This window comes from Rhamphochromis longiceps, linkage group LG6 (assembly GCF_057381845.1).
Source record: "Rhamphochromis longiceps isolate RC_006_pf linkage group LG6, R_longiceps_female_GT1.1, whole genome shotgun sequence".
Taxonomy (NCBI): domain Eukaryota; kingdom Metazoa; phylum Chordata; class Actinopteri; order Cichliformes; family Cichlidae; genus Rhamphochromis; species Rhamphochromis longiceps.
This window is the reverse complement of record NC_140562.1, coordinates 14,856,072-14,869,540: the sequence shown is the minus strand read 5'-3', so window position 1 is coordinate 14,869,540 and position 13,469 is coordinate 14,856,072. Positions and strand designations below refer to the sequence as shown.

Here is a 13,469-nt window from a genome sequence, read left to right as displayed (position 1 = left end):
CACCACCTCTCTGTGTGTCCAGTATTCACATTTAAAACTATCAGAGCTTTTCACAAAGCTGAAGCAAATGTTTCTAGACCAGGAAAGCTTTCACTTGGGTGGTCTCAGAATTTCACTTTAGCTTTCCACAGATGATATTGTTCTATTGGCTTCATCAGGTGACGGCCTCCAGCTCACACTGGAGTGGTTTGCAGCCGAGTGCGAAGCGCTGGGAATAAGAACCTCCAGTGCAACTGGAGAAATGTGGAGTGCCACTCCAGGTCAGGGTCCTGCCCCAAGTGAAGAAGTTTTTTTTGTATATCATGGATGTGTTCACGAGTGATGGGAGAAGGGAGCAGGAGATGGACAAATGGATTGGTGCAGTGATGCGGACTCTGCACCAGATCGTATCATTATACCGGTCGCGCTACATCCCTACCCTCACCTATGGTCACGGGTGTAGGTAATGACCGAAAGAATGAGATCATCAATACAAGTGGTGGAAATGAGCTTCCTCCGAAGGGCGACTGGCCTCTTCCTAGAAATGGGGTGAGGAATTCAGCATCTGAGAGGGGCTTGGAGTAGAGCCGCTGCTCCTTCACATCGAAAGGAGCCAGCTGAGGTGATTCAGGCATCTGACAAGACGCCTCCTGGGAGAGGAGTTCTGGGCATGTCCCCCCAGGAGGAGGCCCTTAGGTGCAGACCAGGACACACTGGAGAGATTATATCTCTCGGCTGGCCTGGGAAAGCCTTGGTTTTCCTTTGGACAAGCTGGAGGAGGGGGCTGGGGAGAGCGAGGTCTGGGGTTCTCTGCTTAGGCTGCTGTCCCCGAGACCCGGCCCTGGAGAAGCGGAAGGAACTTCATACAAAATCTGAGAACAAATAAAAAAATGATATAACTAAGCACGGTCCGCTGTCCTTCCACTTACTGTATGATTTTTCTCCCAGCAGTATTAGTGGTGTGCTACCTTAGAACAAATTCAAAGATAGTTTATATCACACATGACAATCTTTATAATACAATAGAATAGCCCATTATTGTTATTGTACATGTACCACGACTGGGATTTCCACATCAACTGCACAGGAATAAAATATAAATAGTAAGACAGCAGGAATAAATAACAAACGGGAAGAATACATAAAAATTAGACATACTATAGAGACGTGCAGTTTGATGATTAAATGCCAATGACCTATCAAATCACAACAGGATCCCAGCAGTGATAGGAGTTAGGATGGGACTCCCCCAGAGATGCAGATGGAGGCTTGGATGGAGCTCTGAGGGAAAGCGGTGAGACAAAGGTTACACAAATGAGAGTCTGACAGGCAGGATGACAGAAGAGCAATGAGCTTTAAAGTATATGGAATGGGAGCTGACAGGGGCAAGGAAAAACCTTTTAACAGGAAGAAATCTCCAGCAGAACCAGGCTCAGGAGCCAGTAGGGTTTGGGGAGAGGGAGACAAGACAAATAACATGCTGTGGAAGAGACTCAGAGATTAACAATAACTCATAATTAAATGCAGAGAGGTGTAGAAACACATAGTGAGAGTAAAATGGATGTGAGAAGTAAAATCATTCAATGCATCATGGGAATCCCCCATCAGCCTACACCTAATGCAGCATAACTAAGGGAGGCTTCAGGGTCACCTGATCTAGTCCTAACTATATGAAACTTTTAAGCCTAATCTTAAAAAGTAGAGATGGTATCTCTCTCCCAAATCTGGTTCCACAGAAGAGGGGCGTGAAAGCTGAATGCTCTGCCTCCCATTTTCATTTCATTTCATTTTTTTTTCATTTATTTGTTCATTTTCAGGCACAACAAATACCTATATTGAACATAAAATGCACAAAACAAAAAACAAAAATTGCCTGAAAAAGGAGTGGGACGAAGAAAACTTATTAAATCCCACCCCTATACTCACTCATCAACAAAAAAAACAAACTTCCCGCAGCTACGCCCATCATTGCATACAGACCCATCAACAGCCCCGGGCACATACAAGCATCTAAACGGCAGCTCGCAAACAACAATTAGAGCCTTCATAACTGAATACAGAATATATAAATTATAAATTGGATTACCACAGGTAACAGGCAGTAATAACTACAAGTAACAGACACACATACATATACATACATATATATCTACACACACATGTACATATGTGTACATACATACGCACACTTTTTTTTTTTCTTTTTTTTTTTTGGAATCCATACCAGCAATGGTAAGAGGACAGACATTACAGAGCACACTAAAAGCATCATTGAGTATACTGTGACCAGACCAACTGTTTGTAGAGAAATTTAAATCTATGAATATTTTTGCATTGTTTCAATTGTAAACTCAGACTGTTCCAGATTTTCACACCACATACAGACACACAAAAGCCTTTACGGGTTGTTCGAGTTCTGGGTAATTTGAATTCTCCAAAGCCTCTCACATTATAAACCTTTTCTCGAATTTCAAATCTAGTTTGTAAATTTGCCGGTAAAAGTTTAGTAAAAGCTTTATACAAAATTATGGATGTATTGTAATTAACCAGATCCTGGAATTTAAGTAACTTTGCCTGAAGAAAGAATTTGTGAGTATGATCTAGATAACCAGCCTTGTGAATAATACGCAGTGCTCGTTTCTGTACTGTGACTAATGGATTAGTTGTATTTTTATATGTGTTTCCCCACACTTCCACACAATATGTAAGATATGGAAGAACCAGGGTACAGTACAGAGTACGAAGTGCATCTTTATCAAGGTATGGTTTCACTTTGTTCAAAACTGCGAGGCTTCTGGAAATTTTGGTTTTTATGTGTCTGACGTGGGGTTTCCATGAAATTTTGTTATCAATTACGACTCCCAAAAATTTTTTTCACTCACATTATCAATTGGTACACCTTCAATGATAATTGGTAATTCTACATTATATTTTAAATTACCAAAAAACATTGCTTTAGTTTTATTTATATTTAATGATAATTTATTTATGTCCATCCATTTTTTTATTAATTTTAGCTCCCTGTTTACGGTCATTACAAGATCAGTATAATCATCGCTACTGAAAAATATGTTGGTGTCATCTGCGAACAGTATGAGTTTAAGTACTTGAGAAACATCAAAAATATCATTTATGTATACATTGAAAAGTTTTGGTCCCAACACTGACCCTTGGGGAACACCACATGTAATACCAAGTTTCTCTGAGTGGTAATGCCCTATGCTAACATATTGTTCCCGACCCGTTAGGTAACTTTTTAACCAGTTACCAGCTTTCCCTCGAATACCATATCTTTCCAATTTATCCAATAATATTGAGTGATTGATTGTGTCGAAGGCCTTTTTGAGATCAACAAAAATACCAACTGCATATTATTATTTTACTTTTAAATACTCGAGGAACCAGAACTAAGTCTGAGAGCAAGTGCTGTAATGGGGTGATACAGTTCTGTAAGGTTTTTAAGAAAAGATGGGGTCTGATTATTTGATGAGAAGGACTCTTACTGCAGAATTTTGGATCAACGGAAGACTTTTCAGCTGTTTTTAGGACAACTTGATAATAATGAAACTAGTTTTTCAGCCTCACTCTGCTACAGGATGTTTCTAATTTTAGAGATATTGCCCAAATATCTCTTAGATAAGATTAAGACAATTCATTAAACTTATTATCTTGAGTGTATTTAGTTACCTTAGGTTAAACCAACATTATTATTCTATTTTGAAAATAACATATGTCTGATAAACCGCAATTTAACCTGTTTGCAATATATGTATTTTTCTTGTTCATTTTATGTTACATTTAAAAATATACAGCCTGTCTGCAGCAATGTTAACCAGGCTTAAAGCTGATGTTACGCTAATCTCCAAATCCTGACTCATGGTACAGGCCTCTGCTCTGAGCTCTCGCACGTTTTGGTTGGTTTTGTTTGCTTAGCTGTTTTGGTGTTGGCCCTCCCTAAAATATTTTTGAACTTCATGAGCTGTCTCTAAAAAGAAATTCAAATGCTGACAAAACTGATACATGAACATAAACACCCTTCCTGTGGTTTTGCCTTATCAGCTTCAGTCATGTGTGACGCATGTGTGAAAAGTGCTTGACACCTCACAGAACGCACTTTTTAGAAAGTGAAAATGTTTGAACTTAGATAACTTTGTTTTTGTTTTTTTACATAAAACATTTATATATTACCTTAGTTTTTGTTCTGTGTGATTTTTAATTTAATAAAATGTTCCCTCTCATCTGACAGCACTCATCATGGGCATTAATGCCATTGTATTTTGGGACTTTTAACGATTTCTTTGAACTGCTCTTTTTCCCTGCATCAAAATGACGACCTTTCCAGAGACATTGATAGGCCTTGTCAAGTTAAAATACTTTGTATAACCTTCAGAACCAGTTATTACAGATGTGAGTGTGTATATATCAAATCAAATAAAAAAACATTTTTTTATATACACAATCATACACAATATGACATGCAGAGAGATGCTTATAGCTGTGCAACTGCCGACCAGATAAAAGAATAAAACTAAATCTAAAAGTCAAGTATAAAAGTTAAAAATCAAAATTAAAAAGGTGTGCAAATCAACAGTGTGCACACTGACAGTGAACAGTTATGAGTTATGAGGTATATTACTGAAGTACATTGTTGTTGTTGTTGTTGTTAAGTGCTTGTGCAATGATGTGTAGAGATATATAGATAAGAATATTTCTGTTTGTATGTAAACTCTGGCCCAGTGCGGACTGAATAAAGTCTAAAATAAATTCAAACTTGTGACCCAATTCTTGTTTGTGTGTTTTTTAACAGCGTGTGCTGTACAGTCATTGCACCCTGGAAAAAGAACAGTTCAAAGAAATGATTAAAAACCCACAAATTACCAAAAGTTTCACACCCACGATGAGTGTGTGTGTAAACCTATCATGTAAATTATTTTGATGAAGAAGTTTAGTTTGCATTTTGTATCTGGTATTTGTAAAAGCACCACTTGTTTATGATATTCCCACCCAGTCTCACATCACACCTACACACACACACACACACACACACACACACACACACACACACACACACACACACACACACACACACACACACACAGAGCAGCAGTTCCTTTAAATTTCAGACCTGAGCTGATCAGCTTCACTTTTGGACGACATCAGCTGAACATCATGTTTTGCTGTTGCATATTTTTGGCTGTTTCTTTGTTGCATTCTCTGTGTCACTTCCATGTGTCAGGCTACGGTAAGTTCTCACACATGTGGAGTTTTGTTACTGTGTTTATAAATGGCAGTTTTATTTTTTGCAATGGTCTTATTTACTGTACATTATATTAAACGATTAAATTATGTGATTTTCACATGTATTGTTTCACAATATATATATATATTTATCGTAATTTTCTTAATTTACTTTTCTCAGTATTGTGCCTTCCTTATTTTCTGTGTAATAGTTATCATCTATATCCTTTTAAGTGCCAGACAGTGCATAACATATGAAGTGATATACTGCAACTATATGTGTAGTACAGTATTAACCACTTTCTTAGCTAATGGAGCAAAGCCTGGGAGCTACTTCAGGCAGGCTCTGCATCATGTATCAATTTGTTGGTTTATTTAACGTTCACATGTCATGGTTTGAGTGTTTTGCGCGTTTTGAGTTTTCCTTTTGATTTATGATGCTTTGCTTTATCAGGATGTTTAGGTCAGAGTTTTGCTCCTCTAATGTTTTGTGTTATTTTGTGTTCACGTTTCCTTCCGTTACATTGTGAAGATGTTTTAATTTCATTCAGTTTAGTCTTGAGTTCAGTTTTTTTATGCTGTTGAGTTTATTTGTATCTGTTTTTTGGGCTCTGTCTCTTCCCTGTGTCTCCTGTGAGAGTCTGCCATGTCCTCTGTGTGTTTTTCCCCAGTCATGTCTGTGTTTGGTCTCGCTCCCTCCGTGTCTCGTCTCCCATAACTGTTTCCATGTTTCCCTCTTTGTGTGTCCTTCCTTTGTCTCCGCAGTTGTCTTGTGTCCATTTGCGTTCCTTCCTCCAGCTCCGCCTTCTCGCTCCATGTTCCCACATCCAGGTCTTGTGTTCCGTGTTCTGTGTTTAGTGTTTAGCTTTAGTTCATGCAGTTTAGTTTGTTAGTTAAGTCTCTGTTCTCATTTGCCTCTTATTTATATTTTCATTCAACCCAAATAAACGGCTCGCCTTTTGTTTAAACTCACTCCCTTTTTCAAGTGTCTGCATTTGGGTCCTCATAATCTCTCCACACTGTCCGACATCAGAATTTCTCATCTCTCTCTGTCGCTTACTGTGTAGGAAAGGGTGACTATGTCTTTATGACGCACAAAGCTGGAAGATTCAAGTCAAATCTAAAAGTTACTTTAAGACAATCAATGATTAATTATCATTATTAACTGCAAAGTCAGTTATCATTTAAATGCTTAGCAGGGCCTCAATTTGCTCTAAAACAGCCTCAGTTCTTCTTGCTCTTGAGTCCAAAAGATGTTGACAGATTTGTCCCATTCAGTCTAGAGATGGCATGAAACCACTTTTTTATGCCCGATACCGATACCGATATCATAAATTTGGATATCGGCCGATATGAATCTGATATAGTGTGTTTTTTAATCAATATAACTGTTTTTTTTAATATCTTGCTGCTTTTTGTATAAGTTCATACTCAAGTTAAAAAAAACCCAAAAAAAACCCCACTAAAGCTATTCTGTTATACCTGTATGCAAAAAATGCACTGCACCCAAAATATTTCATAGTTCAGCAATACTGATCAATCTAATAAACTTAAACCTACTCCATCCTCCCTATTCTGGTATTTTAAAGAGTAAGCAACCTAACTAATAGGGTTGCAAACCCCAGCAAAAAATAAAATAAAATAGGGAACCCCCCCCTCCACCTCATGATGCTTAATCGACGTAATCAAGTTTAATTTGATGCAGTGTGAAAAAAAATGCACAGAAATACTTTTTTTTTTTCAAGAATAATTAAATAGATTCAACATCTTTCTTCAACAGAACTGCAGACTGCACAGATGATACCTTCCCAAAGGAAAAAGTAGCTTACTAGGGTGTATTAGACTTAATGGACTTCTATTCATTTTACATCAGATTAAAAATTTGGGTGTAAGATTCAGATAATTATTTATTAAAAGCTAGACATTTTAAATGAGAATAAGAAAGAAAAGTATGTCTTTGTGCCCCCTTCTCCCTGTTCATGCCCTATCGGCCCCCCTGGCTAAACTTTGCTAGATCCGCCCCTGCACAGTTACCAGCCGTCAGCTAGTAGAAAAAGATCCTGGTGTAGAAAGTAATATTAAATAAATTGTAACAACAGCTTATCAAGCTTAAACGTGCTGCTGTTGTTCAGCCGCTGGTTTCCTCTTCCTGGTGCAAAGTGGGCGATAAACAAACAAGAGAGACGGACTCGCGACAGAAAAGCCGATCAGCTGATCACTGATCAGTTTCACGATTGAAGTAGCAGCAGGAGAGGGAGGGGGAGACAAGAGGCAGTCCTCCATATATCGGTTGTTAAGCTTAACGTGGGAATGCTTTACAAACATTCAGAGATGAACTTACACACTTGCTTTACTTCTCTCTGGGATAACTTCCTCTGAGATGAAATGCAGGATTGGTAGCAGGCTACAAATACACACAGCCGCTCTATCACGTGAGCATACTGCTCTGATGTGCTACGGTTATGAGGAGGGTTACGCCGTGTCGAAAGTTTTGTGAGGTGCTTTTTTGATATTTAATGGATCGGATTACATTTTTTATTTTTCTCCGATATCCGATCCAGTAATTTACGTCAGTATCGACCGATACCGATACGTAATATCGGATCCATCTCTAATTCAGTCAGTCTGTTTTTGGTTTGGAGACACCTGTGAGAAAAGATGTTGGAAAACTTTAACTGTCCAGATTTGGTGGAGCCTGTCTCTCTGCAGCCTCTGATTTCTGTTTTGGCTTGTTGAAACCCAACATGCATTTGTGCTGCTGTAGCCTCGAGGACAGATGCTTTTCTGTCCAGCACAGTTGCAGGTGAAATCTAAATGACCATAGTCTGTCCTTTCTCCTCTGGCCTCAACAAGCCACTGTCTCTGCAGAAGTGCTGCTCACTGGATGTTTTTGGTTTATCACATCTTTCAGAGTTACTGAAATGTGAATCCCAGGAGATCGACAGTTTCAAATATAGTCAAACGTTATCACAGTTGAAGCGATCGCATATTTTCTACATCCTTATATTTGTCACAGACAGCTGATCGATAATTGTAATCATATTCTTAACTTTTCACTTTCATGGGAATTTCTCCCACCTGCTTCATGGACACCATCATGATCTCCTGTACATGAAAAAGCTCATCCTCAGACAGGGTGCAGGCTTCAGTCATTTGTGACGGGCTCAGATTGGACCTGCTACACTTATACATTGAAAGCAACTGAGGTGAGCAGGATGGATGGTAAATATTTTCCTTGCAAATAATTGCATGTAATGTTTTTTTCTTACAGATCCCAGCTGCACAGAGTATCCTGTGTTCACTCCATCTGCACTGGTAGTGAAGTACGGTGACCCAGCCAATGTTACATGTGTTGTATGTCAGAAGGACTGCAGTGGAGATGTTTCAGGTTTAGAGCACACTGTGGGAAAAGTTTCACAAAATGGAACCACGATGTTCTGGACAGTTGACAGACTGACTGAATGGGGCATATCTCTACACTGCTATTATAACAATGATGCTGGCAATCAGTGTACAAGCATTCTGAATCCAACTCTTTATCGTAAGTATGCTTACTTTAGAAAATGAGACTTTTTAGTGGATTTTACATCATCTGTGATCTAAATTTAATCTCTTTGTGTAAATACACAGTTAGATGGATTCATACTCTCAGCGGTTACTGACTGACATCTACCTGTGTTACTCGTTCTTTCCCTGTCTTCTCAGAGCCTCCAGAAAGTGTCTCCATCAGCTTTGTAAACCACACTGAGATGATGTTTGAGAATCAGCAGTACACCCTGCAGTGTAGCGTACAGAACGTAGCTCCTGTTCAAAGCCTCACTATGACCTTCTACAGAGGAAACACAGCACTGGGTCACCTACAGTCCAACAGTGAACAGAAGAAACCAGTGAATGAGACCTTCACCCTGAACATCACTCCCAGAAGAGAAGATGATGGAGCCCAGTACTGGTGCGAAAGCAAGCTGGAGCTGAGACCAGCTGGACCACAGCGCCCTCCAGTGGTGACATCAGAAAAGCTCCCTGCTATAGTTCACTGTGAGTCTGAGGGGGGGAAACAGATTTACATTTACATGTGTAATTTTCATGGCTCTTTATGTAATGTAAGAGGTTTCAGTGCCTCAAATCATTTTCCCCATTTGTTCAATTTTCCATCGGATTATGACGAGAATACAATTTCTATCCTAAGTCTCAGACTGAAGACACATCTCTGACCAGTGAGACTCTGATCTTTTAATATCAATATATATCTAATATACAGTGGGTACGGAAAGTATTCAGGCACCCTTAAATTTTTCACTCATTGTTATATTGAAGCCATTTGCTAAAATCATTTAAGTTCATTTTTTCCTCATTAATGTACACACAGCACCCCATGCTGACAGAAAAACACAGAATTGTTGACATTTTTGCAGATTTATTAAAAAAAGAAAAACTGAAATATCACATGGTCCTAAGTATTCAGACCTTTTACTCAGTATTTAGTGGAAGTATTTTGGGAAAGATGCAACAAGTTTTTCACACCTGGATTTGGGGATCCTCTGCTATTCCTCCTTGCAGATGCTCTCTGATTCTGTCAGGTTGGATATAAACGTTGGTGGACAGCCATTTTTATGTTGGGTTTAAGTTAGGGCTCTGGCTCGGACATTCAAGAACAGTCACAGCGCTGATGTGAAGTCACTCCTTTGTTATCTTAGCTGTGTGCTTAGGGTCATTGTCTTGTTGGAAGGTGAACCTTCGGCCCAGTCTGAGGTCCAGAGCACTTGGGAGAAGGTTTTCGTCCAGGATATCCCTGTACTTGGCCGCATTCATCTTTCCCTCACTTGCAACCAGTCGTCCTGTCCCTGCAGCTGAAAAACACACCCACAGCATGATGCTGCCACCAGCATGCTTCACTGTTGGGACTATACTGGGCAGGTGGTGAGCAGTGCCTGGTTTTCTCCACACATACCACTTAGAATTAAGGCCAAAAAGTTCTCTTGGTCTCTTCAGACCAGAGAATCTTATTTCTCACCATCTTGGAGTCCTTCAGGTGTTTGTTTGTTTTGTTTTTTTTTAGCAAACTCCATGAGGGCATTCATGTGTCTTGCACTGAGGAGAGGCAAAGAATGAACAATTTAAGTGGGTCTGAATACTTTCCATACCCACTGTACACTACCAGTCAAAAGTTTGGACACACCTTCTGAGTTAATGGCGTTTCTTTATTTTCATGAACATTTACATTGTAGATTCTTCTGAAGGCATCAAAACTATGAACACGTATGGAATTATGTAATAAACAAAAAAGTGTGAAATAACTCAAAACATGTTTTATATTATAGATTCTTCAAAATAGCCACCTGTTCCTTTGATTACTACTTTGCGCACTCTTGGCATTCTCTCAATGAGCTTCATGAAATGTTTTTGCAACAGTCTTGAAGGAGTTCCCAGAGGTGCTGAGCACTTGTTGGTCTTTTTGTCTTCGCTCTGTGGTCCATCTCATCCCAAACAATCTCGACTGGGTTTCGGTCAGACGACTGTGCACTCCATCACTCTCCTTCTTGGTCAAATAGGCCTCTCACAGCCTGGAGGTGTGTTTGGGGTCGTTGTCCTGTTGAAAAATAAATGATGGTCCAACTAAATGCAAACTGGATAGGATGGCATGTTGGTTTAGTGTGCCTTCAATTTTGAATAAATCCCCAACAGTGTCACCAGGAGAGCACCCCCACACCATCACACCACCTCCTCCATGATTCACAGTGGGAACTATACATGTAGAGACCATCCGTTCACCTTTTCTGCTTTGCACAAAGACGCGGCAGGTGGAAACAAAGATCTCAGATTTGGACTCATCAGACCAAAGCACAGATTTCCACTGGTTTAATGTCCAATCCTTATGTTTCTTGGCCCAAACAAATCTCTTCTGATTGTTGCCTTTCCTTAGTCGTGGTTTTTAGCAGCTGTTTGACCATAAAGGCCTGATTCACGCAGTCTCCTCTGAACAGCTGATGTGGAGATGTGTCTGCTACTGGAACTCTGTGTGGCATTTATCTGGGCTCTGATCAGAGGTGCTGTTCACTTGCGATTTCTGAGGCTGGTGACTCGGATGAATTTATCCTCAGAAGCAGAGGTGACTCTCTGTCTTGCTTTCCTGGGGTGGTCCTCATGTGAGCCAGTTTCCTCGTAGTGCTTGATGTTTTAGCAATATTCTGACTGACTGACCTTCAGTTCTTAAAGTAATGATGAACTGTCATTTCTCTTTACTTAGCTCATTGGTTCTTCCCCTAATATGAATTCTAACAGTTGTCAAATAGGGCTGTCAGCTGGGTACCAACCTTCTGCACAACACAACTGATGGTCCCAACAATAATTAAGAAGACAAGAAATTCCACAAATGAAAAATGACAAGTCACACCTGTGAAGTACAAACAGGTGAGCATCATGAAGCTCATTGAGAGAAGACCAAGGGTTTGTAACGCTGTTAACAAAGCAAAGGGTGGCTACTTTGAGGAATCTAAAATATAAGACATTATTTTTAGAGTTATTTATCATTTATTTCTTTGCTACATAATTCCATATATCTTGCTTCATATATTTGATGTCTTCAGTAAGTATCTACAATAATGAAAGTAGTAAAAATAAAGAAAAAACATTAAACGAGATTATGTGTACAAACTTTTGGTAGTTTTTTGGTGTATACTGTATATTATGTTTTGTATAAAGAGCAACACCCTGCAAGGTAACTGCAGCAGTTAAATATAATGAAGTGGAATAAATAGTAAAATATTACCCACTGAAAAATAAGTATTAAGTATACTAGCATACGGTGAAAGTGAAGTATAGTATAGTGTACTAGAGACAGTAATTTGATACTTTCCACTCTCCATGAATATGTGCTTCCACTTCAGTGTGGACACAAGGGGCATGCTCAGTCTTTATGTGATAGTCATATTGCCTTTGACCTTTATTATGTTTTTGTTATTAATTTAAGACCCCCTCAGTAACATATTTAAGATGAACATGATTCTCAAATCATCACAATCAACAGCACAGTTTGATCACTGATGTGAGCCGGTGACATGAACACATTTAAGCAGGTAACTTATCCAAACAAAGGAGTCTGATGTCAGACACAACTGTTAACTCGCTACTCTGACTCACATCTGGATCCAGAAACCACCATACGTATATGTGCATCATATGACCTAGAGGGGATAACATTAATTGAGAACATTTAGTAATAACTCCAGAAAGCCTCAGAGGCTAATTGTACACAGTTCAGCAGAGATTAAAGGAATTGTCTGACTGTCAAAACAATTCATGTGTTCATCAGTGAACATTCCTCTTTTAAATTAAAAATGGTTGATTTTGCTAATATATTGTGTTCTGTTTCTTCTTCAATAATCACACAGATGGGCCTGAGCTCAATGAGCCACCAAATCCAGATGTGATCACAATCACGGAAGGAGACACTCTACACCTGAACTGCTCCTCTGTGGGAAACCCCAGCCCCTCATACACCTGGACACTCCCATTAAATAGCTCTCCTTCCTACAGTGGCAGCGTTCTCACTATTAAATCTGTTGGGTTTGAGCATGAAGGACAGCATATCTGCACTGTGAGCAACACTGTAGGGACTGTCACCAAGGAGTTTAACATTGATGTACAAAGTGAGTGTTGTCAGATACTTCCTGGAAAATGAGTCACTGAAGATCAATCACAATATTTTCCTCTAGAAATGATACAGCAGTTGAGAATAATCCAATCTTTAATCCAAGAATTAAATTCATTGTGATTGTTTTGGTGTTTTTAATTTGCCTCGTGTATATTATTCTTCTTTTCTTTTTTACAGTCAGCTCCATCCCATACATAATACGTGGAACCTTACTGGGAGTTCTGGTCCTTGTCGGTCTGTCACTGGGATGCTACTGTAAACGCAAGCAAAGGGGAAACTACAAACTCAGTAAAATTATTGTTATTGACAGCTGAAGAAATGACTGAATGGTTAACACCTGATTCTGATTAGCAGCTTGTCTGTCTATCCTCTGTGAGCAAACTTCCTGTTTAGCACATATGCAAGGCAAGCTTTCACATTTCTGATCATTTCTGATCAACAGTTGATTTCTTTCTTTAAATATTACAGATATTTATACAGCTGTTGATGAGCTGTAGTCCCTCACTCTCTGTTTAGCCGAACTAAATTCATGGTTCTCTTCCAATTTTCTTAAACTCAATAGTAACACATCAGAGCTTCTGCTGGTAGGCACTAAACAACA

At 39.2% G+C, this 13,469-nt stretch overlaps 1 protein-coding gene across 1 annotated transcript; it reads left to right on the top strand.

Annotated features, from left to right (window-relative positions):
- Positions 1-302: 302 nt before the first annotated feature.
- LOC146667693 (cell adhesion molecule 4-like) lies at positions 303-13,182 on the top strand. The gene is made up of 5 exons (XM_085408801.1): positions 303-438; positions 8,489-8,758; positions 8,923-9,252; positions 12,606-12,863; positions 13,046-13,182. The coding sequence occupies exons 1-5, from the start codon at positions 303-305 to the stop codon at positions 13,180-13,182; spliced, it is 1,131 nt and encodes a 376-aa protein (XP_085264927.1).
- Positions 13,183-13,469: the final 287 nt, after the last annotated feature.

Excerpts from the sequence above, each read along its gene's own strand:
- LOC146667693 (XM_085408801.1), top strand. The coding sequence starts at position 303 with ATGGATGTGTTCACGAGTGATGGGAGAAGGGAGCAGGAGATGGACAAA. Across the intron at positions 439-8,488 it reads CCTCACCTATGGTCACGGGT|ATCCCAGCTGCACAGAGTAT; the intron begins GTAGGTAATGAC and ends TTTTTCTTACAG. Across the intron at positions 8,759-8,922 it reads TCTGAATCCAACTCTTTATC|AGCCTCCAGAAAGTGTCTCC; the intron begins GTAAGTATGCTT and ends CTGTCTTCTCAG.